At 39.0% G+C, this 24,067-nt stretch overlaps 3 protein-coding genes and 1 pseudogene across 12 annotated transcripts in view; 2 read left to right on the top strand and 2 right to left on the bottom strand.

Annotated features, from left to right (window-relative positions):
* Window positions 1-1,976, top strand: part of nxnl1 (nucleoredoxin like 1) — a 2,241-nt gene extending 265 nt beyond the window's left edge. The window contains exons 2-3 of the mRNA XM_060860783.1: window positions 754-1,087; window positions 1,649-1,976. Of these exons, the coding sequence (XP_060716766.1) occupies window positions 762-1,087; window positions 1,649-1,976 (654 nt within the window). The 5' untranslated portion in view covers window positions 754-761. The remainder of the gene's footprint in view (window positions 1-753; window positions 1,088-1,648) is intronic.
* A 1,433-nt stretch (window positions 1,977-3,409) lies between these two features.
* On the top strand, window positions 3,410-5,872 carry si:ch211-114l13.9 (uncharacterized protein LOC796649 homolog). Its single transcript, XM_060860394.1, has 3 exons — window positions 3,410-3,511; window positions 4,392-4,676; window positions 5,072-5,872. The coding sequence occupies exons 2-3, from the start codon at window positions 4,403-4,405 to the stop codon at window positions 5,245-5,247; spliced, it is 450 nt and encodes a 149-aa protein (XP_060716377.1). The 5' UTR covers window positions 3,410-3,511; window positions 4,392-4,402; the 3' UTR covers window positions 5,248-5,872.
* A 1,953-nt stretch (window positions 5,873-7,825) lies between these two features.
* Window positions 7,826-14,616, bottom strand: LOC132839880 (zinc finger protein 239-like). Of its 10 annotated transcripts, XM_060861101.1 has the most exons (5): window positions 14,316-14,616; window positions 13,267-13,377; window positions 12,270-13,028; window positions 10,902-11,331; window positions 7,826-9,121 (listed from the first exon to the last, which is right to left on the bottom strand). In XM_060861101.1, exons 3-5 carry the CDS (start codon window positions 12,432-12,434, stop codon window positions 8,484-8,486), a joined length of 1,233 nt encoding a protein of 410 aa, XP_060717084.1. In that variant the 5' UTR covers window positions 12,435-13,028; window positions 13,267-13,377; window positions 14,316-14,616; the 3' UTR covers window positions 7,826-8,483. The 10 variants fall into 10 exon arrangements, with proteins under 10 accessions (XP_060717084.1, XP_060717079.1, XP_060717081.1 ...); XM_060861096.1 differs by having other exon boundaries at window positions 12,270-12,524; window positions 12,895-14,616; XM_060861098.1 differs by having other exon boundaries at window positions 13,267-14,616.
* A 1,631-nt stretch (window positions 14,617-16,247) lies between these two features.
* LOC132839104 (NACHT, LRR and PYD domains-containing protein 3-like) lies at window positions 16,248-22,130 on the bottom strand (annotated as a pseudogene).
* Window positions 22,131-24,067: the final 1,937 nt, after the last annotated feature.

Below are 24,067 nucleotides of genomic sequence, written 5' to 3'. Positions count from 1 at the left end.
TGTTGTGAATCAGATTAGTGTTAAGAGTGTGTACTGCTGAGAGGAACCAGGTCTAGACGTTTCTGAGAATTTTTCTTACAAGTAAACTTTAAACAATATCCGATCAGTTTCTGTCACCACAGGATTTAATATTCATAGACAGTGCAAGGTTATTTTGTAAACCTACTGTACAAACAGCTACTGTGGTACTTGTTGGATCGTTACAATACCATGAACATGAGTCATATTGATTCGGCTCTGCTAACTAAGGTAACTCTAGAAGTACCACATGGAGATGTGCATCCAGACTCAATAAACATTGGTCATGTGGTCAGATATGAATCACAGAGATGAATAAAGGTCACAATAATTAACATTAAAGTGTTTAAGGACTTAGGGGGGCACGGTGGCTTAGTGGTTAGCACGTTCGCCTCACACTTCCAGGGTTGGGGGTTCGATTCCCGCCTCCACCTTGTGTGTGTGGAGTTTGCATGTTCTCCCCGTGCCTCGGGGGTTTCCTACGGGTACTCCGGTTTCCTCCCCCGGTCCAAAGACATGCATGGTAGGTTGATTGGCATCTCTGGAAAATTGTCCGTAGTGTGAATATTTGGGAATGGTCTGAATTTCTGTGGGAGTAAATGAGAGCGGACAGGTTACAAGAATTCCTGCTGGAACTGATGGGAGTGATCAGTAGTGTGAACAGAAGTGGTCAGAATTCCTGTGAAAGTGGGTGTGAGTTCTAAACGAAACCCTTTTACTTTTTCACATTTTCAGGTCCTGTCATGGTGGATCTCTTCTTTCACAAAGTTCTGGTGAAAAACAATAAGGACCGTGATGAGTTGGACACAGAGCGCGAGATCATCCTGCGCCTGCAGAACCGGATCCTCATGCTCTTCTTCGGCTCCGGTGATTGTGAGAGGTGTCAGGAATTCGCACCTACACTCAAAGACTTCTTCAAGAAGCTAACAGATGAGTTCTACGTCGAGCGCTCAGCTCAGCTGGTCCTGCTCTACATCTCATACGACACCACGGAGGAGCAGCAGGACAAGTTTCTGAAGGAGCTTCCCAAACGCTGCCTCTTCCTGCCCTTCGAAGATCCTTACAGGAAGTAGGGTGTTTAAGCTGCCTGCTATGTGGAGTGCACAATTTCTGGTTCTCTAACAAATTTCCCAAAGGATTAAAAAACAAATAACCTTTTATATGGTGGACGGATTCCTACACGTTAAAAATGTTTATCAGATGTGTGCATTTGTTGTGCAGCTTACTGACAAAATAAAAAACTAAATCTAATCAATTTAGCAGAACTAAAGCTTGATTCATATAATTTTTTTAGCTAAAATAAATTTTAGATTGAAATACAATTAAAAAAAAAATTCTAAATCCAATCTTACATTTTAGCTGGTTCTTTATTCTTTATTTTAAGCTATTTACAGGTTATAAAGATAATTGCAGGTGAATATGATCATTTAAAATAATAAAAAGTTATTACAATAAATTTTTGACAGCTGATTACATTTTACATGTTATTTGCACAAAGTACCACTGAGTGAATGTGTGTATGTGTGTGTGTGTATGTATGTGTATATGTGTGTATGTGTGTGTGTATGTGTGTGTATGTGTGTATATGTGTGTGTGTGTGTGTGTGTGTGTGTGTGTGTGTGTTTAACAGAGAGCTGGGGGTTATGTTCGAGGTGGAGGATATACCCACGGTGGTGGTTCTGCGTCCTGACTGCTCGGTTCTCTCTCCCAATGCCATGATGGAGATCTGCTCTCTGGGAACTGACTGCTTCCAGAACTGGCAGGAAGCAGCTGAACTCATCGACCGCAACTTCCTGATGAACGAGGAGTACGACGAGAGCAAGAGACGAAGCTTCACAGATGCCATCCGCCGGCAGAAATACAAAGTGGAGGACAAGAAGAAGAAAAAGAAGAAAGAGCAGGATGGAGAGGAGGATGATGATGGAGGAGGGGGAGGAGGAGGAGGACCTTGGGGTTGAGAATGATGGAATATAAAACACATATATTTAAAATTTCACTTAAACAAACCTGACGTGTGGCTTCCACGTGGACTCGGCAGCTGAATTGTTGATGAACAGAGAAGCTTTTGTGCTTCATTAACATTAGTGATCAGATATTAAGAGAATAAAATAAATAAATGCAATGAATATAAAATACACTGTTTTAATGATATTGTACATTTACTACACAAACACTCACATAGAAAAAAAAAACATGAAATGAAAGGATGCAATTAATAAAAATAGAAAGAAAGGAGATATAAAGAATACAGAACTATTAAATAGTTAAAACATTATTAAACTTTTTTGTTTAGGGGTTTTATGTTGTAATGCACTATAATCTGTTTATTACAAATGATTTGATTAAATGATTTAAATACAATATATACAGCAGTGTAACAGCCCTGATATGAAGCGAGGTCACTTTAAGGTGCAGGAGTCTGGTTTTTTCCACAAAAATGTAAAAAAGTGTTGAATTAATAAATAATTTTATATTTCGTTCTAGAAAAAATCAAAACATCAAAAACATAAAAAAATTATTTGCAAGAAACTCAACAAGTGAAAAGAATATAAAGACATTTTTACAGGATGTATGATGAAGGACAGGGACTGTGTTCAGCTGTAATAAAGACGACCTGAATGAAACCGGGGCTGTTTGATTAACTGGCTTTATATAACAAATGGAGTTGTTACACTGAGGATCCTCACAAATAATAATAGTCAAATTTTTACTAGCAGCTGAACATTCAATTAGTGGTGATAAAGTGCTTATTACAAAGACAAAGGACATCATATGATCATCCTTAGGAATCATTATGAGGAGATCTCTGTGTCTTTATAGTATTATAATTCAGTTTATAGGCAGTTGTTCACATTTAGACAGCCTGCTAATCTTATTTAAAGCACCACAGCTTCTGAAGTGGACATTTGTTTACATGGGTGGAAATGAAGGCTGACAATTCAAAACGACTTCACCTACTTAACCTGTAGAAACACAAACTTGTGTTGCCCCATAATGGGGGCAACTTTTAGGAATCTTAATATAATTAATAATATTTTATCAATTTATTAATCGATACGATAGAATTATGAAACATAAAATACAGTAAAATAATTGGAATTAAATACCTTTATTTCTGATGTAGAGTGAGATTAAGTGTGTAGTGCATCATAAAGCTAATGCACATTAAATTAAACAATAAATAATAATAAAATAAAGAATCATAGAGTAAATAACTTTAACATCCTTTGTGATGGATAAGTGATTAAAATGTTAATTAGTATTGTAGTAACTTTAAGCTGTAAACTGACGCTATGGACATGACACAGTGACTCTATGACATGACACAATGACACTATAACATGACACAATGACTCTATGACATGACAGCTGCGCAGTAAACAGAGTCTAATGTATATAAAGGAAGTGAAAGTGAAAGCATTCCCTCCGGTATAAAGATATCGGAGATTAAAAGTCGGAACTTTGAATTAAACAGAACATTTTGGATTTTGAGGTAAGTAACCTGAAGTAATGATGATATTCACAAAACTTGTGGAAAGTTTTATAACTTTGTGACTTGACTGAAATCCTGTAGCTCATTTCCTGTAATTAACAAACCTTTTAGTGAAGAAGAAGAAAACAGCGTTTTTTCTGCCTAAACATTCGGTGTAGAGCTTTAGCCTAACAAATCTATTTATATTTACAGGTGTAGCTGTAAATAGTGTCGGCAGGTTTTATACCTTTATTTTCTGTGAGATTTCAGAGTCACAGCCTGATAAAAAACTCTTTAATACACACCGATGGACGGATCATGTGACTGATCCCCAAAAGTCCAGTAGTCTGTAGTCTGTAATCAGTAGTCTGTAATCGGTAGTCTGTAATTAGTAGTCTGTAGTCAGTAGTCTGTGCAGCTTTCCATCTAGAGCAGGGAGAGGGCAATCCGCAGTGCTTTATTATTATTATTATTATTATTATTGTTGTTGTTGTTGTTGTTGTTGTTGTTGTTATTATTGTTGTTGTAGTTGTTATTATTATTGTTGTTGTTGTTGTTACTATTACTATTATTAGTATTGTTTTTATTACTATTATTATTAGTAGTAGTAGCATTGTTTTTATTATTATTAATAATATTATTATTATTGTTACTATTACTATTGTTTTTATTATTGTTGTTGTTGTTAGAACAGTGTGAAATGTGGATGGAAACTTGTCTTGTTTGATGTTCGGCTTGATGTCACATCAGCAGTAGTAAATCTAAAGACTTCATTGTTTTTACCTGTTACTCTGGTTTTGAAGAAGCCTTTAATTTCTATCAACTTAATTTCCAACAGCATTCAGCATTAGGTTTCATTTCTTACCTTCTTACTGACCGACATTTCTGGTTACCTTCTCAGTGAGAAGAGAAATGTCCTCCATCGGTTTCCTGCTCCTCAATACCTTGGACGAACTGGTCAAGGAGGACTTTGAGAGATTTAAATGGTCCCTGACAAACAACAATGCACAGGGTTTTGAACCTATTTCCCGCTGCAAACTGGAGAATGCTAAACAACGTGACATTGTGGACCTGATGGTGAATCAGTACGAACCACCAGGAGCTGCCAAAGTCACCGTACAGGTTCTTAAACAGATAGGACAGAACAAACTCGCCAATGACTTGGAAAAGAAACTGAAGGCAGAAGGTAAAAGCATTTTTTACAAATACAACAAATAATGCCCCAGCATGTAGAGTTTTAATTTCCTTTTTAGAGCTGCAACTAACAACATATTAATCGTTTGAACAAAAATGACATTTAAATGAATTCATTATTTAATCCATTGTTTCATCCGTATGTCATAAATCTGTGTTTAATATCTGATATGTTCAATGATTATTAAAAGGCAGGTGTGCAAACATATCATGACTTATTTGTTTATGGGAAGAACAGACATTCTAAAACTCATTTCTTTAGAAATTTTGAACTATATCAATAAAAAATAAACAAATAAATAAACAAACGAATAAACAAATAAATAAGCCACTTTTATTTATAATATTCTTCTTCTTTCTTCTTTTCTCTCTCTCTCTCTTGTACAGCCCAAGTTGAGGCAGCAGAAGGAGACGGTGTATCTTCCTCTTCCTCCTCTTCTTCTCAGGCTGCTAAAGTGTCAGTAAACATCTCAGCTGACAGTGGAAGCAACATCAGTGCTCCTGCTCTGTCTGGAACCTTTAATGGCCCTGTGAACATAAACTACAGCAGCACTTCAAAGTGAAAGTGTTCATCTTACACATCTGGCTGTTTTTAAATTCAGGGAAAAAACAGATAATTAAGTTTTGTTGTGAACTGACCAAAGATACAACAGAAGTGCACTTTTCTGTTTGAGTTATTTTATTTGTGAGAAACATTTCCTCTTAATTGGGATACATGTAGATGACTTTATGTGCTTAAATGTTTCTGCATCTTATTTATAACCTTTTTAAATTATGGTACACATGATAAAGTCCAGCCTGAAGCTACCTCAACTCCACTGTAACATGGTGCTGTTAATCACTGTGCTGTGAAGGGCATGAAATACAATACAGTAGCAGATATTTAATCTAGTGATGTACAGATTCACTTTATGTGTCTAGGAATAATAACTTACTTTAAGTTCTTATCTCTGTGCTGTTCTGTGTAGCTCCATGGTCCATGTCACTGTGTACTGTTTCAGAGATACATATATATATATACCATATATATATATATATATATATATATATATATATATATATATATATATATATATATATATATATATATATATATATTATATATATATGGTTGTAATGATGCATAATAATGTATGCTTCTCAACTGACTTAAAACTTTGACTTTTACACCCAGTGCAAATCATCATAATAAACCAAAGAAAAACGTGTCGTGACGTTTCTGTAATATGGAAAGCTAAAATAAAATAGGAAAATAAAACTGACCTCATGCATAGTCACTTTGGTGTAAGATTCAGTCTTTGTTGAGGGCAGGAACAATTTGTGAGCACAAACTCAGTCACTCTTTTTAGTTTATCAAGACACTTAAACATTTTTTTTTATTGTAAAAGAATTAAAAGAAAAAATGACAAGAATTGAAGAAGTAATGACATGATTACGCAACACACTGAGAATATTCCATCATTACCGTGCACATTAGCTGGGGTTTAAACGTCGCCTCGACTTCCTGTTACATTCTTAACATTCATCACATAGCTTCTTACTTACAGTATACTGTAATTACAAATGCGCCACAACACAATGTATCTTTACATTGTGCTCTTTATTCTCTAAAGGAGTTGCTTTGTAACCTGTGCAGAGTTAAAGCGTGTTTTCTGTCGAGTCTTCTGCTGGTTCTTCAGGACGGACGAGTAAGAAGCCCTGCACTGGTCCGGCTTTTCGACATTTTCCCAGACGTGGTACTGTACAGTGAACAGGCTTCACTCTGAAGTGAACTCAGCTGTACTGAGTGTGTGAAGATCTGTGGATACTGACTGCACTCGTTACTGAATCTGCTGACGGACTGCAATCCTCACCAAATACATGAAACCTGCTCGAGGACACTGATAAGATTGAAATCTCTGAGCTGTGCAAAAGTGTTGGCACACTGGAAGCTTTGGAATCACCGGATTTCGCTGTCACCTTCTAGACCCTTTAAAATAAGAGGAATTCAAGATCATACTGCAAACTTTGTGCGTTATCCACTGGATGTGCTGTGAAGACACTTTTCTCTAAATCAAGCGACAGCTGCAGCTACACTGGAAATCCTGCAGAGGGAAATTTGATCAAGATTCAAACTGTGAAGAAACATTTGGCAACCAGGTTTGTGCTGATGTTACATCTTGGTTTATAATATACCACAATGCTAGATTTCACTACATGGTTTTTAATTTCTGTTTCAACTGAAAAATGACTTGAAGGTATTCCCGGTTCTGGAGAATCCTGTTTCCATTTTCCATGTTCTAAAACACCTCATTTAAATAATCAGCTAAATGAACAGCCCTCTTTAATTGGTAGTGTGTATGTTAGAACCCTAAAATGGAGGACGGGTGTTCTCCAGGACCAGGCTTGGAAAGTTATGAATTGTTCCCAATGGACATTTCATATTTGGCCCTATATTGTTGGCTTTAGCGATTCAAGACCTAGCACCGTTAGCCTCTCATCATCATTGCATAAAAAGTGACGTCATTCTACAGGGTTTACATGCGGAAATGCTACTCAGGACATCCAGCAATTTAGAAATGAGTGCTTTGTAGCTGTGCGGTTTATTAGTTTCGCTTCGTGTCAAACAGGAAGTTAGAACATTCGGATCGATCGTCTGCACCGTGTGTCACTTTCAGTATGCGTTTTGTATAAGAGTTTGTTTCTAGACTAGATGTTTCACTGAACACTGTATTAGGAACACTATGCTAATGCTGGCTAAGATTTGACTCTTATGTGTTTAAGATGTTTGAAACTGTTCGATGCTACAACCTCATGCAATTCCTGTTCTGAATCTCCAGTTCATCCTGTTATTGGAAGGTCACAGGGTCAGCAACCAATACCCAAGATGACTGTGGCACTCAAGCCTAGAATGTTGACACAAGACAGTTTGGGTCCACGGATTTATGACATTGTCATTCTCACCATTCTGTTTAAACTCTAGTAAATCAGCAGATATTGAAACCAACCCAGTCAAAATCACAGAGACCACGTTTTTCTCCATTCTGATGGCTGATGTGAACGTTTCCACATGAATAAATAAGTGCACAGGAGTTTCTAATAAAGTGTCCAAATATATAAGAACAGTAATTTTCTAGGAAAGAAACAACAATCAATGAAATGTATAAATAAATGCATGTATTTACTAGATAACATTTGAGTTGACAAAATGACACTACAGTCATTCATGGTTCATGATCTGGCAAAGATTGTCAATAACAGTTATGAAAGAAATGGACCACAGAGATTTAAATAGCAGTGAGAACGGTACAATCTATCAGGTAAAAATGATTTGTTCCTCAAGGTACAAGGTTGCTTCAAATGTCATATATTAGATATTTGGACTTTTAAATCTAATATACACACTTATGTGTATCATTGTATTTGGAACAAACTGTGTAGTGATTTGGCAAAAATATCAAAAAGATTATTGCATTATTTAAGCAAGCATTTAAACAGAATACACAACGTTTGTTTTTACTGCACAATATGTCATTAAAAAAGATAGAAATTAAGAAATATTATAGATAAATGTATAGAAAGGAATACAACTCATGATGTCAGATGTTGATTATATAAAGTAACTGCAGAGAAAAAAATAATACCATAGGAATATTAAAGCATATGTATATAACCACATATAATCTACTGAACAGTCATTAATTCATGCCGTATGTATGTAGTGCATTGATAAGTGTAGGTAAGTCATTTCACCTCCTAGTAAAGAAAGTGTTTCTTACTGTAAAGACATACAGATAACAAGGTGCAAGTCTTCCCCCAGTCAGAGGACCGTTACTGTCTCTATAATGTGGGTTTTTCTCCGATGACTTGTCAGGTGACCCAGCTGAATGAAGGTCTTGTTGCACAGCGCGCACTGATATGGCCGCTCTTTCGTGTGGACCCTCTGGTGGTTCTTCAGGTTTGAGGCGTCCGCAAACTGTTTCCCGCAGGTTCCACACAGGTAAGGTTTCTCTCCGGTGTGCCTTCTGGTGTGTATTTTAAAGCTGCACAAGCGTGTAAAGGTTTTAGCGCAGTGTGAGCACTGATATGGCTTTATGCCAGTATGCGTCCTCTGATGGTTCTGAAGCACATGTAGGCGAGTGAAGGTTTTGGGACAGTGAGCGCACTGGTACGGCTTTTCTCCGGTATGAGTTCTCTGATGGAGGTGAAGGGCGTCTAAGCGGCTGAAAGTTTTTCCACATTCGGAGCAGTGATAAGGCTTTTCTCCGGTGTGTATCCTCTGATGTATTTTAAATGAAGAGAATTGGGTGAACGTCTTACTGCACTGAAAGCACTGGAAAGGCCGTTCACCCCTGTGTATCCTCATGTGCCTGTTATAGGAGGATGAGGTAGAAAACACCTTTCCACATTCAGAGCATGACTTAAAGACTTTAGCAGAGGGCAGGTAGGAGCACTCGCCTAGCACAAGAAAAGTTAGAAACTGGCATGAGAAAAAACATAAAAGTATCAATCACTCACATCAATCATCACCCAGTGCACCAAGCACACCGTTCACTGAGCTCATCACAATGGTTCAGTAAGGTTTTACTGTTATAAAAGCTGTTTGAACTTGTTCCGGTCTAGTGCATGGTGTGGAGGAAGAACATAAATTTCTATTTATTAATTTTATTATTTTTCAACAATCGGGCAATTTTCGTTGTCCTGGAGCTCATCTGCAGCCCCTTAGACATGTTTCTCATTAATAACCATTGAGCTGCACCAAACTTGCTAATCCTGTACGCCTTCTTAATACAAACAAACCACACGTTCATTAACTCGATCCAAAAGGAAGTTATTTGTGTGTTTTGACAGGTATTAAACTTTAAAATACTGCTCTAATCAGAGTCATCACATATTTGATTAGGTCAGCATTATGTCAGAAATATTTAATATCCTATCAGATGTTGTCATGGTAATGTGATCAATAAATGTTAAATAAGCATACACCGATCAGCCATAACATAAAACCACCTGCCTAATGTTGTCTAGGTGTGGAGTGTTATCTGGTACCAAGACAGCAGCAGTGGAGCCTCCATGAATCAGACTTGTGTGTTCAGCACATCCCACAGACCTTCATTCACATTGATATCCCAGGAATTTAGAGGCCAAGTCAACACCAAGAGCTTTGTCATTGTCCTCAAACCGTTTCTGACTAATGTTTACAGTGTGGCTGGGAGGATTTCTTAAATAGTCAAAATCCATTTCTCTCAGTTTTAAATCATTTATTCAACAGAACTTAGGGCTGGGTGATAAAAAGATAACAATATGTATCGCGATAGACACATGATCGATATCAATAAAAAATATGTTCAATAAAACATTTGATATTTTTTTATTCTTAGTCGGAAGAAAACAGAGGTTGCGAAGCAAGTTTGGTTGCATTACCAAAGGCACTCACTCTCTGGTAACCTAGCAATGTAGGGAGTGACACGCTAACAGCCAATGATGTAACAGTATCACGTTTGGTTGCGCCATATCGTCGTCTCGTGCCGGTCTGCTGGATTCCTCTTCAGTAACCGGCGACTGAAGCAGAAAATGAGCCGCAGCGAGCGAGGAAATTGTAAATAAAAGAGGAAAAGTCAGCTACTTTCATATTTCTGCAGGTTTTATATTTCAAACAATGTTACTGTAGTGTATCAGGTTTGTGTTTTATATCACAGATGTATCTCAGTCTACCTCAGTTTTATTTCTGTTTACAAAACACTGCACACAGAAGGTGAACAGCTAGTGAACTTCCTAGCACTAAACTTACACTAAATTCTCAGGTTTCTTGATGTTTATATTTAACACTTTGCACTATTTTATTTCACTTTATTAAGCATTTCTTACATGTTCTTTCATTTCACACCTTAAATGTTAAGAGATAACAGTTAAGTGTTCATTGTGACTTTAGACTCATGTTTACATTATAATTATTAGAGTTTTCCTGCTTGTTGACATTTCTGTCTTAATAACTGAGGGGATTACGATCAGAGGAAGGTTAAGTTTAAAATAAAAATGTTTAAATGTAATATATTTTTCTCCTGGTCCTTATTTTAAATGGGTCATAAAAAATATCAATAATTATCGATATTGACCGATATGAAACACTGATATCGTGATACAGTTTTCAGCCATATCGCCCAGCCCTAACAGAAATAAAGATCAGTAAAAGAAAGTGCATTGGCAATAAGGAAATTCTCAGATTCATTTGCCGTACCTGTCATGTTGACCTCCACACTTCCCTCCAACGATATGTCACATTCTTCTTCTTCTTCTTCACTATTAGAAATTTCTATTGATTCAGGTTTACAGTTTGGTGGAAGCTCACCACACAAAAGCAAGTCTTCTTCCAGAGGCTCCTTTTTAATAATAGTTAACGTACCGCGTCCGTCGTCGCACTGCTCGATGGTGAACTCGTCCCCCTGTTCAGAGTCGCACTCCCATCCGTCTTTAGAGGTCAGTAAATCTTCTCGCTCATCATTGTATACAAATGATTCGATATCCAATAGATCTGGTTCTGTTTTAATGTCAAGTATCAAACTGTTCACATCTTCCTGGAGTTTGTGTGTCTCTCCAGAACTGTCTTCAAGGTGTTGCATCAACGTGGACATGGGCTGCATCGTAGGCAGAAAAAAGTCCTGAAATTCCTGTTGCAAAATATGGAAAAAAGCACGATCAGTAAAAAGAACATTGTTTTTCTATAGATAATTTATATTGAGTAATTAGTCAAGGTTCGAAGGTTCAGTTTCAGAGTAGAATTATTAATAATAGCCATCTAGAACAAGTGGATGAACCAGGTGTAAAAGTCTAAGATTCACTAACAAGCTTTAAAAATATCTGACTTTTCTGCTGATGTGTGAACATCAGTGTACAAGCACCTTCGACTCACTCGAGTGTACAGTGGATATAATACGTCTAAACACCCCTTAACATGGCAGGTTTTTGTTGTGTAAAATAAAGAAACAAATCATGTCAAATACTTTTGCAACTTTTATGTGAAAGTGCAACCATTATATAAAAGTGGAAAACAATAAGATGAAGGGAATTTTTTTTCGAGTACAATGACCTGGTTGCAGAAATATGCACATGCTTTTATAATTAGGAATGTGGTAGTGTTCAGAATTAACCAATCACATTCAAAAATTAGGTTAAATATTAATTAGTATACACCTATCAATTAACATGACCGATAAAACACAAATAAAGGACAGCTGCTCCTCTAGGATTCTGATATCTTCTTTATAACATCTGACTGGAGAAGCCATAGAGAGCTTACACAGCAGTACAAGATCTCACTGTTGAAAAATATCAGTCACTGAATATACAACAATAAACACGTGGAGAAAACATGGCATCAGCAGTGACATTAATAAGAACAGGACGTGCCCCAAAACTGAGGAGCAGACCAGGAGAACACTGGTCAGGAGGCTGCCAAGAAACCTACAGCAACATTGTTCTGGTTACTCTCTACATGTGACAACAAGCTCCCAAATTCATCATATGTCTGGGCTACAGGTAGGGGGCAATGCGAAAGTTTTTTAAACCCAAAATAAAATAAATTAATAAATAATTAAAACCTCCAAACCTGGCTAGAGTTTGCAAATAAGTAAATCCAATCTCCCAAAACCATGTGGAATAATGTGTTATGGTCTGATGAAACCAAGGTTAGACTTTTTGTCCATAAAAACGCATCACACCAATAAAAGGACAGAATCCCACAGTAAAGAATGGAACTGGCAGCATCATGCATTAAGGCTGCTTTTCTTCAGCTTGAAGTGGCTTTAGTGGTATCATCCAGATGGAAAAAACCATAAGCTTACAAAGCAGCTACAGGACCTCACTGTGGAAAATATCAGGAGAGGGTTACAAAAATGTCCAAAACTTTGGACACCATGGGAAACTGAATAACAAGTGGATATGACCCGACAGTGACGCGTCTCGTAATTTGAGTCCAGAAAAATCATGAGAATGTAAAAAGCCTATAATAATAATAATAATAATAATAATAATAATAATGCACAAAACCTATGTGGAATAAGGTGTTGAAGTCTGATTAGACCACAGTAAAGAATAGTGATGGTAGCATTGTTGAGCTGCTTTTCTTTTGCTGGAACTGGGGCTTTAATCAAGGTGGAGAAAATAATTAAACCTCAATACCAGTCAATTCCAATTTAAAGCCTAAGGAGACGTTTAATGAAGAGGAATTTTACCTTACAGTATGAAGATGACGACTCCAAGCAAACCTCCAAATCAAAGGAATGGCTTCATCAAACAGAGTCCAGATCTAAATCCAATCAAAATCTGTGGGATGCCTGACGATAAGCTTTGCACAGGAGATGTCCAGCTAATTTGATGAAGTTGGTATGTTTTTTCAAGAAAAAACTTGTACCCAAAAACACTGAATGCTGTTAAGTTTACATTTTGGACGACTGCGTAAATTTTTATTTTTCCCCCTAAAATTATTATTTTTTTCCCTTTTAAATCTATACGATTTATTGTGTAATCTACACGATTTTACAATAAAAGTAATACAGATCACAAAAAACCTGCATTTTTAACAGGGGTGTGTAGAATTTTCATACCCACTGCACAGTCCGTACAGTACGTCTGCTGGTCTCCAGGACGTCGTTTCACTAATCACGAGTTGTGCGGCTCCAAACGACAGGCTTGTAGAAATTCCTGCATTGTAGCTTCTATAGTAAGACATCAGTGTGAGAGACTCCATGTCATCACAAGTGAGGGTTGTGGGAATGATGGGATAATATAAGTAATGCATATCTATAAGTACTGCGTTATCAGAACTGTCAGTCATCACATCATCTGTGTACGTTACACACACTACTGCTGCTGTATATTGTACAAAAAGCACCATATTACACAATAGTGTTATTTGCACTTCACACTTTATGTACATAACTGATCTGTCATATATTCTGTATTTATATTTAATACTCATGTCTGTATCACATCTGTATTGTCTTGTATAGTGTTATTTATGTCTGTATTGTATAGTATAGTGTTATTTATGTGTGTATTGTATAGTATAGTGTTATTTATGTCTGTATTGTATAGTATAGTGTTATTTATGTCTGTATTGTATAGTGTTATTTATGTCTGTATTGTATAGTATAGTGTTATTTATGTCTGTATTGTATAGTATAGTGTTATTTATGTCTGTATTGTATAGTGTTATTTATGTCTATTGTATAGTATAGTGTTATTTATGTCTGTATTGTCTTGTATAGTATATAGTGTTATTTATGGCTGTACTTTTGAGAGTCACAAACAGCTGGAACCAAATGCCTTGTGTGTGTAAACACACTTGGAAAATAAACCTGATTCTGATCCTGAATGATGGGATAACTGTTCCAACTCAACACGTTCATACCAAATGTGTACTTTATGTACAACACCGATGGTGTGTAATTATACACACAAAGACAGACAGACAAACAGACAGACAGACACACACACACACACACACAATATCTAAGAAGAAATGAAGGTGGAAATAAACAGAAGGTAAAATCATGCTGTTAAATAAACCATGTGATGATGAAAACTTGAACAAATGAAATGTTCCACATGAGACAATCATCTTTTTTCCCCCTGAATGAAAGCAGCTCCCAACCTGCTGCCCTTCCTCCTGTTTCAGCTGCTGTGGGCTGTTCCTTAAGGACACCTCCGTCACTGAGCTCCACAAAACCTCCATGATTTACCCTCACAAAACTCAATACAAGCACAAAACCTCAGTAAAGACGCGACGGAATCCTTAACACTCCGTCTATAAACGCTCCGGGCGGCATATAAAGTATGACAGAAGCGAATTAAAGCCGGGTTTATAATTTAATCCCGTTGTTTTCAGGTCTCCGGCTGCTGATGGCGGATCCTCACGGTTCCATTCGGATAATACACTTCCGCTTTTATGGCGTTGGGACGTCACGAGCGGAAGGTTACAGAGTTCTCATTGGTTCATCCGTGTGTCAGTCAAAAATTTGGACCAATCGCATTGAGTGTCTGCAGCGAAAGAGCAATAGCTGCCAGTTAAAGCGTGTGATTTGTAAAGTAAACAGGACAAGAGTTTGTTTATAGACTTGACTCTTTCTTTCTTTCTTTCTTTCTTTCTTTCTTTCTTTCTTCACTCTATTTAAAACGCCATACTAATACTGAGTAAGACTTCACTTTTGTTCCTAACAGACTCAGCTCTTCATGGCATGGACTTGTTCCTGCTCCATGCTGAGATCAATACACCACACAGGTCCTGCTCCATGCTGAGATCATTACATCACACAGGTCCTGCTCCATGCTGAGATCATTACATCACACAGGTCCTGCTCCATGCTGAGATCATTACATCAAACAGGTCCTGCTCCATGCTGAGATCATTACATCACACAGGTCCTGCTCCATGCTGAGATCATTACATCACACAGGTCCTGCTCCATGCTGAGATCATTACATCACACAGGTCCTGCTCCATGCTGAGATCATTACATCACACAGGTCCTGCTCCATGCTGAGATAATTACATCACACAGGTCCTGCTCCATGCTGAGATCATTACATCAAACAGGTCCTGCTCCATGCTGAGATCATTACATCAAAAAGGTCCTGCTCCCTGCTGAGATCATTACATCACACAAGTCCTGCTCCATGCTGAGATCATTACATCACACGGGTCCTGCAGATGTTCTACTGGATTCAGATCCAGTGACTGAAAGGCCACTGAACTCACTGTGAAGTTCAGGAAACCAGATTGATAAGACATTTGAATTGTGGAAATGTTCTGCAGCAACACTCTACAGGTTGTGGCATTAAAGCCAGGACTGACTGGTACCATTACACCACCTCCAACAGCCTGATGACACAAAGGCAGGCTGGGTCCTTGGATTCATGTTGTTGGCACTAAATTCTAATCCTACCATCTGTGTGCATCAGCAGAAATTGAGATTTCCCATCTTCATCAGTCCAGTTTTGGGGCCTGTGATAACCAGATGATTGGCTAATTAAATAATTGCATGAATGAGTAGATGTACAGGGGTTCTTAATAAATCTTTGGTAAGCATATCCAAAGTAAACACTATACCTTTGCTGTTGTAGCTCATCACCTCAAGCGTCAAGTATTTGCACACAAATCCTCAATCAATCAATCAATCAATCAATCAATAAATGGGATTTCCAAAATTGTTATATTTATTGTGGATTTGTGGTGTAAACACTTGACCCATTAAGCGATGAGGTACAACAGCAGCAGGTGGCATCTTCAGGCTACAGTGGACACAGGATCCCTCAAAAAACTGGACTCTTGATGATTATGAAAACATTACCTGGACTTTTCCAATTATATATTATTGAGGTTTTTTTTTTATGTGAAAATGATGTGAAACATATAAAGCTGCACTGCTATCATCATTTTACAATTCTTTCAGAAATATATATTTTTATTTATTTAGACTTATTTTACATTTCTTTAATTAAATGAATCCTGACATTTATAAAGACATCAAATATACATAAAACTTTAATTAAAAAAATTAAACAATTCACTCCATTATTCGACCATTTAATCCAGCTGGCACAAAGTCAGAGAGCCGCTTTCCACACTGAACCCTGGATGCACCAGCTTCTTAAACACTGTGCAGAATGTGTGCAAGTGTGTAAGCGAGTGTGTATCTGGTGAGATGCTGTAAAAGGACAGAGTTCCAGCAGGCCAGTCCAGATACACACTTATCCTGTTTGACTTTAGTATGTATATGTCTGTGTCCTCTGAATTGTGTCTGGCAAAGAAACGTTTGCTGTCAATGATACAGAGTGCCCATGAGACGTGGTTTAACCCAAGCTTCATGTAAGCATGCAACAGGGGCATGTTAAAATCTTCCCTGGGAATATCAGGATATGCGATGCCAATTTCTGGTGACGAGTCTTCGAAACAAACCTCCCAGTAACAGCGATGGCACAGAGTCTCCTTACACAGAACATGTCGATGCACCTGAAATCTCTCTGGGTGATCTGGGTACTGCTGATTTTGGTCTGTGCTAGAGACCTTCTTGCTTGACTCAGACAGACACAGTTGTGTGTGGGCTGTGTTTGGGTTGAATGTGAGCTCACAGGCATCTGCAAGAACAGATATAATAGCATCATATTTACAGTAGGAGGTATAAGTCAGCATTAGCATTTGTCTAACTGTAATAAGCCCTTAAAAATATTAGACAAGAGATTTTTCTGGATCAGGAATTAATATTAATAGGACAGAATTTAGGGAGAGATTCAGCAGACCAAATTAAGGTGATATAGCAGTGTTAAACAATTGTCTATAAAAACAGCTCTCTACTGTACTGTAGCTGCAAATGACCAGTTTATTGTGAACCTGAGATAAAGATAGCTGCGAAGCACAAAGCCGGGTCTATATCTGCAAAGTAGAATAAAATCAACAAAAAGAAATGTACAGAAAAAGGTTGCTTAGATGGTCAAGACCCTCAGCAACATCCTCCAGAAGCTGTGCATAAAGAAGAAAAAATTTGAAGGAACTTATACTTTTTGACCCCAGCTTTGATAAATTGGGCACTTTTTGGTTCCATTCAACAGAAAGAATGCAGGGTTTACCAGTTACATCATGGTCAAAGAATAACATTAGTAATGTACATTCATTTTAAATAGATTTCTAATAGTGTAATGTAATTAACAATATATGGCTAAAAATATTTGCACCCCTGACCACCACACCCCTATGTGTGTTTTCACCCCATGTGTGTATTCAGTAGTTCAGAGAGCAGCTTTTCTCCTTTATCTCCTGGATTGTTGTAGCTCAGATCAAGATCTGTCAGGACTGATGAGGAGTTTGAACTCAGAGCGATTGCCAATAAAGATAATCCTTCTTCTGTCACTAAACAGCCAGACAACCTAAAAAATGATGGAAAAAATAAAAAATGAGAAAACGTCCTGACCAGCAGAGTTTAGCTGTAGTGTATCATATGAAAACTAACCTCAGTATCTGGAGTTTGCAGTGTTCATTGGTGAGTCCTTCAGAAATGAGCTTCACTCCTGAATCCTGCAGGTCATTGTTACTAAGGTCCAACTCTCTTAAAGTATTGAGAACAGTGGAGAGGAATGAGCAGCTCTTCTTGGTGAGGTTACACCAGCTCAGCCTGGATTTAGAACATAGACATAAACAAAGATTTCATCATTTACATTAATGCACTTAACTCTGTGGTTGTAAAAAGAAGGTCACACAAAGATAAACTGAAATAGTAAGAGTATGTATGCCAAGTGATTGTTTAAGTTATTTATTATACTTGCTTCAGAACTTGTAATTTACAGTATAAATTTTCATGTCCAGCAAGGAGCAGCTCCAGTCCGCTGTCCTGTAGGTCATTGTTGCTCAGGTCCAGTTCATGCAAAGAAGATGAGACTGATGTGAGGGCTGAAGCAAGTTCAGCACAGCTGCACTGCGAGAAATGGCATCTTGCTAACCTTAAGACAGTTATGAAAATTAGCAAAAATCTACAGTCAATTTCAAAAGTAAGGTTAAATACAATTAGCTGTATTTATTATAAGTTATCAGTGTCAGCACGCACAATTACTTCTGGTGCAGCTGCCATTTTTTATTGTGCAGCGTTATATAAGCACACCACAAGCTCTTTGTCCTCACCAGATGGTCTTTGTCCTCACCTTGTGCTCCTGTCTAATCATCCCACCCTTGTTCCTGCCCCCTGGTGAACTTGCCCATTTCTGATGGACATTCCTGCCTGCTCTACCATATTCCTGTCTGGTTTGATCCTGCCTTTTCCTCTATTGTTGTTCCTGCCTGATCTGTAATACTATGTTAATTATTATTATGAATTATTGGACTGTTTATGACTTGAAATTCTGCTCTCATTGCATTTGCCCGTTTGACTGTGTTACAGATTACTGGACTGTTTATGATACTGATTCTGCACAGAACTGTTCACCTGTGTCTTGGATTATTAAACTGTGTGTTATTCTGTACTCTGCAATTCCTTTGCTCTGCAAGTTCCCAATTAAAGACTCTGAACCTTTTCCTTAGTCTGTGTCTCACATATGAGTTCTACTCGGTCCATTCTTGTCAATCAGTTATCAGGTCATTTCTTTTTCTCACTAAGTCATAATTTGTAAACTAAAAGCAACCAACAAACTCCAATCCCCCACCCCAACCCCACCAACGATGAAAATATGAAAGGATTAGTGTTTATTGTGTCCCTGACCCTTATGGTGTAGGTTGCTGAAAGCCTATTTATAATGTGGACTTTTGGACCTGTCTGTAGTAACAGCACGATAGTGTTTTTAGGGTTTATTCCAGGTATAATATAACAAACAGTTCTGACCTCAGTATCTCCAGTTTCCAGGTCTGTTTCAATGAAAATTAGCTTACCGTCAGTCACATGATGTCGCAAGCGGTCTTGGCAAACAGAGGAGAGGTTGGAAAAGGACTCGAGTCGATGCACACATGCAATATACAGTAGTTCGGGTCTTCTCGGGTCCGTTCGTTAAAAACACATTCATTTTAAATTACCCGAGACCCGATGCCGCTATTATTATACCCGACCCGTGTCCGAGGCACACGTGAAACTTTTAGATCTAAGTGGTTTTCGGATCTAAGTTGACCTGTGAAGACCTCTACTCTGCAATTCTTTTACTCTGCAAGTTCCCCATTAAAGTAATCAGTTATCAGGTCATTTCTTTTTCTCACTAAGTCATAATTTGTAAAATAAAAGCAATCAACAAACTCCAAACCCCCACACCACCAACGATGAAAATATGAAAGGATTGTGTGAGTGTTTATTGTGTCCCTGACCCTTATGGTTTAAGTTACTGAAAGCCTATTTCTAATGTTGACTTTTGGACCTGTCTGTAGTAACAGTGTAATAGTGTTTTTAGGGTTTATTCCAGGTATAATATTACAAACAGTTCTGACCTCAGTATCTCCAGCTTACAGTGTGAACTCCTCAGTCCATCAGAAAGAAACTTTGCTCCCTTCTCAACTCTGTAATTATCACTCAGGTCCAACTCGGTCAGAACTGAGTTTTCTGCCTCTAGAGCTGAAGCCACAGTCTCCCAGCATGTTTCAGTCAGCTCACAACCAGCAAGCCTGAAGACACAGCATATATAGATTCAAGGTGCACTATATGAATGAAGTATATAACACCATATGACTGATGGTAACATCACATGACAAGCAGGAGAAAGAACAGGAAGTAAATAAGGAATGAAACAGAACTGGATAGGAATTCTCACCAAGCTTTTCTGAAGCAGCTCACAGCTGGGATGAGTCTGCTATAGGCTAAATTAGAGGGGTTGAATTTTTTCGGGTCAAGTTCCTCCAAAACGTCTCCTGACATTAATATCAAGTAGGCCAGAGCTGAGCAATTTGAAGGAGACAATTCTCTATCTGGAAACTTGTCTGTACACAGATATTTCTTGATTTGGTTGTACAGGGAGCCGTCTTTCAGTTCCATCAGACAAAAGAAGTGATTGATTGATGTCTCAGGGGACAAATCAGGAGATACATTCTGATTTTTCCTAATGAACTGGCTCACTCTGCTAATACTCTTTTTGGTTAACTGTATTTGTGTAAAGATGCCTTGCAGGAGTTTCTGATTGGACTCAAGTGAAATTCCTAACAGAAACCTAAGAAAGATATCTAAATGGCCATTCTCACTGTCCTTGGCTTTATCAACAGCCTTCTTCAGCAAAACATCCAGCTGGGTGTCTATAGGAGGGACACCTTTGAAGAAAAATTGTAACTCATTCATGTTTTTGTTGGTGTAGGAGTCGAAAACATGGAGTGCGGCGAGAAACTCCTGAATACTCAAATGTATGAGACAGTAAACCTTCTTCTCGTGAAGCAAAGATTCTACCTTAAAGGTCTCAGCACACATCCCAGTGTACTCTGAATCTATCCTGACATCAATGCCACACTCTATCAGGTCATCTTCATGGAACATGATGTTCCCTTTCTCAAGCTGTGTAAACGCCAGCTTGGCCAGTTTCAGGATCGGTTCTCTGTTCATTTCCAGCAGCTTCTTTAACTCTCGCTCTTCTTTGTCATCATACTTCTGGTTTTTGATGTTCATCTGTATAAGCAGGAAGTGGATATACATTTCAGTCAGTGTAGTGGGAATTTCTTCACCATCACTTTGCACCAGCATCTCCTGAAGCATCGTAGCAGTGATCCAGCAGAAGATGGGGATGTGGCACATGATATAGAGGCTCCGAGATTTCTTAATCTGTGAGATGATTTTAGAGGCATGATTTACATCCGTTATTCTCTTTTTAAAGTACTCCTCCTTTTGTTTGTCAGTGAATCCTCACACTTCTGTAAACAAGCTCACATGCTGCGAGGGGATCTGATTGGCTGCTGCTGGCCGAGAGGTGATCCAGACCAATGCAGAAGGAAGCAGATTTCCTTCAATCAGGTTTGTCATGAGAGCGTTCACAGAGGCTTTCTTTTGTTCGCTTCTCACCTTACGGACACTGAAGTCCAACGGAAGACGACTCTCGTCAAGCCCATCGAAGATGAACGCAAGCTTGAGATTTTTGTACAAATTTGTATCGCTGTTTTTCCAGTTCAGGGTAGAATTCCTGCAGTAATTCGTGCAGGCTGAATTCTTCATCTTTAATCAAATTGATCTCTCGAAATGGAAGGAGGAAAACACAGTCTATGGATTGGTTGGCTTCTCCTTCTGCCCAGTCAAGAATAAACTTCTGCACTGAAACAGTTTTTCCAATTCCTGCAATTCCTTTGGTGAGCACAACTTTATTGTCTTCATTTTCCCCCTGAAGACTGAAAATCTCATTGCAGTGGATTGTTTTTTCCTGAGATTTCTGCAGACTGAAAGCTTTGTCAATTTTCAGAATCTCATGTTCTTTGTTAACTTCTTTGAATTCTCCTTCAGTGATGTACAGCTGTGTGTAGACCTTCTTCAGAAGTATTTTAGTTTTGTTGTCCTTTCTGCCCTCAAAAATGCACTCATATTTCTTCTTCAAGTTGGCTTTGTGACTTGCCAGAAATGCCTGTAGAGCTTCTGTAGACAAGTCTGTATGGTGCAGAGAAGAGAAAGAGCTTTTTGTATTTCTCCATTTACCATTTTGTATTTCTCCATTCACTAAACAAACCAGGAAATAGAACCAAAAACAACAATCAATGAGGCTAAACACTGTTTCACCAATAGAACCAATAGTGGAGCATCACCAGTGCTTGGACCTTTAAATACAGGAACATCTACATCCAGTGGTTTTCACTGGAGCTCAATGTGGATATGAGTCCTAAATTCACTAAATACATATTTATTATTTAAAATATGTATGGAGAAAAAGATGAAGTCACATATTTACCCAAAATTTCCTTTTCACTATGTGTTTTCAAAGCTTCTGTGGAACAACAGACACAGAAAGATTGAATGAAGGACAAAGTCACACAAGACAACATTAATCATAAAATCTGTTCCTGTGGTGCCTACAACATTAAACAACCACCACTACGGAAAGGTCATGTTAAGGAACCATGGGATCACAATTCAACACACATCCTTAAGACAATACACAGAAGGTAAGCAGCATTTTTGAGTTTTTGGTCAAAGTTTAAGTATTGCATGTGTTTTTTCTCAGCAAAGTAACCAATCGCAAAACTTCCTCACAGAAAAAGAAGGAACAGCTATTTTTTTAAATATTTTTAGGTTTCCAAAGCACATATTAGATAATGCTGTATGATTGAACAGTTAGCATATGTATTATTACATTTTGCTCTAACTAATATTATTCAGCTTTCTAGAGTATTGTTCTTGCTTTAATACATGAGCTATCACTATTTAAGATCTCGTATAAGAAGGAAAGTGAAAGTAAAAGTGCTCCAATTAATTACAGTTAAACTGCTGAGCAATGGCAACAAAAGCAGAACTGTGATCAAACATTGCATAATTAGCAGAAAACTTGAATGTGTTTTTACATACGAGTGAAAGTAGTGCTGCCTGTGATGTCAAGGGCAACATGATCTGAAAACGTGCTGTTAATGAGGGCAGGAAGAGCAACGATGCTGCCGCTTTCAGCATTCACAACAACAGAGAATCCAGCAGACGGAAGAATAGAAAACTACACCAGGTTACGTATGTAACCCGGTTCCCTGAGAAGGGAATGAGACGCTGCGTCAGTGCTGACGCTATGGGAATGCTTCTTTGAGGAAGTTGTGTCTGAAGCTCTGTGTGCACACGCCATTTTAATGGCTCGGAAAGGACACGTGACGGAGTAATTACTCGCCAGTAAGTCCATATAAGGGCATCTACGTCACACTGCTCCAGCTTCTATTTGTCGGAAGGAAGCGCGAACGGACGCCCGGGGCGTGGCCAGCAACGCAGCGTCTCGTTCCCTTCTCAGGGAACCGGGTTACATACGTAACCTGGTGTAGTTCCCTTTCGAGGGAACTCGACGCTGCGTCAGTGCTGACGCTATGGGAACGCCAATACCCACGCCGCCACGCACCGGTCGATGACTGTGCCAGAGGCCGTGAAAGAGCACAAGCAAACTGCCAACAGCACATCACAGGCCCCGCAGTACCTGGGACCCTGGAGTGGGGTCCAAGTCCAGGTCATAGAATCTGATAAAGGTGTGCGGAGAGGACCATCCTGCCGCAGCACAAATATCTTCAATGGGGACACCCCTGGCCAAAGCACTGGATGAGGCGATACCCCTAGTGGAGTGGGCCCTGATGCCGAGAGGTGAGGCCTGACCGCGCACCTCATAGGCCTGAGTAATGGCCTCCACCACCCAGTGGGCCAGGCGCTGTTTGGAAACCGGATTACCCCTATTCCGGCCCCCAAAACAGACGAAAAGGGTGGAGGAGTTATGCCACGAGCTAGAGCGGTGGACGTAAGTCCTCAGGGCCCTTACCGGGCAAAGCAAATGCAGCCTCCCCTGTTCCGCCGACTCATGGGGCGGGGGACAGTAGGCCTGCAGGATGATTGGACAACCCGCCATCCTTGGCACCTTAGGGACATAACCCGGCCTGGGGTGCAGGATAGCCTTGGACATGCCGGGGGAAAATTCCAGGCAGGTGGGGGCAATCGACAAAGCCTGCAAATCACCGACTCTCCTGAGAGAGGCCAAGGCTAGAAGCAGAGCCGACTTCAGGGTCAGAAACTTCTCGGAGGCTGACTCCATGGGCTCAAAGGGGGCTTCCACCAACCCCTCCAGGACCACAGAGAGGTCCCAGGAAGGAAGGCGTGGTCTAGAGGAAGGCCTCAGCCGCCTGACACCACGCAAAAAGCAAGAGACCAAAGGGTGCCTACCCAAGGAGGCTCCAAGGACAGGTTCGTGGTTCGCAGCGACCGCGGCCACGTACACCTTTAGAGTAGACGGGGACAGGCCCCGAGA

This window comes from Tachysurus vachellii, chromosome 24 (genome assembly GCF_030014155.1).
Source record: "Tachysurus vachellii isolate PV-2020 chromosome 24, HZAU_Pvac_v1, whole genome shotgun sequence".
NCBI lineage: Eukaryota > Metazoa > Chordata > Actinopteri > Siluriformes > Bagridae > Tachysurus > Tachysurus vachellii.
This window is presented reverse-complemented; position numbering and strand designations above follow the sequence as displayed.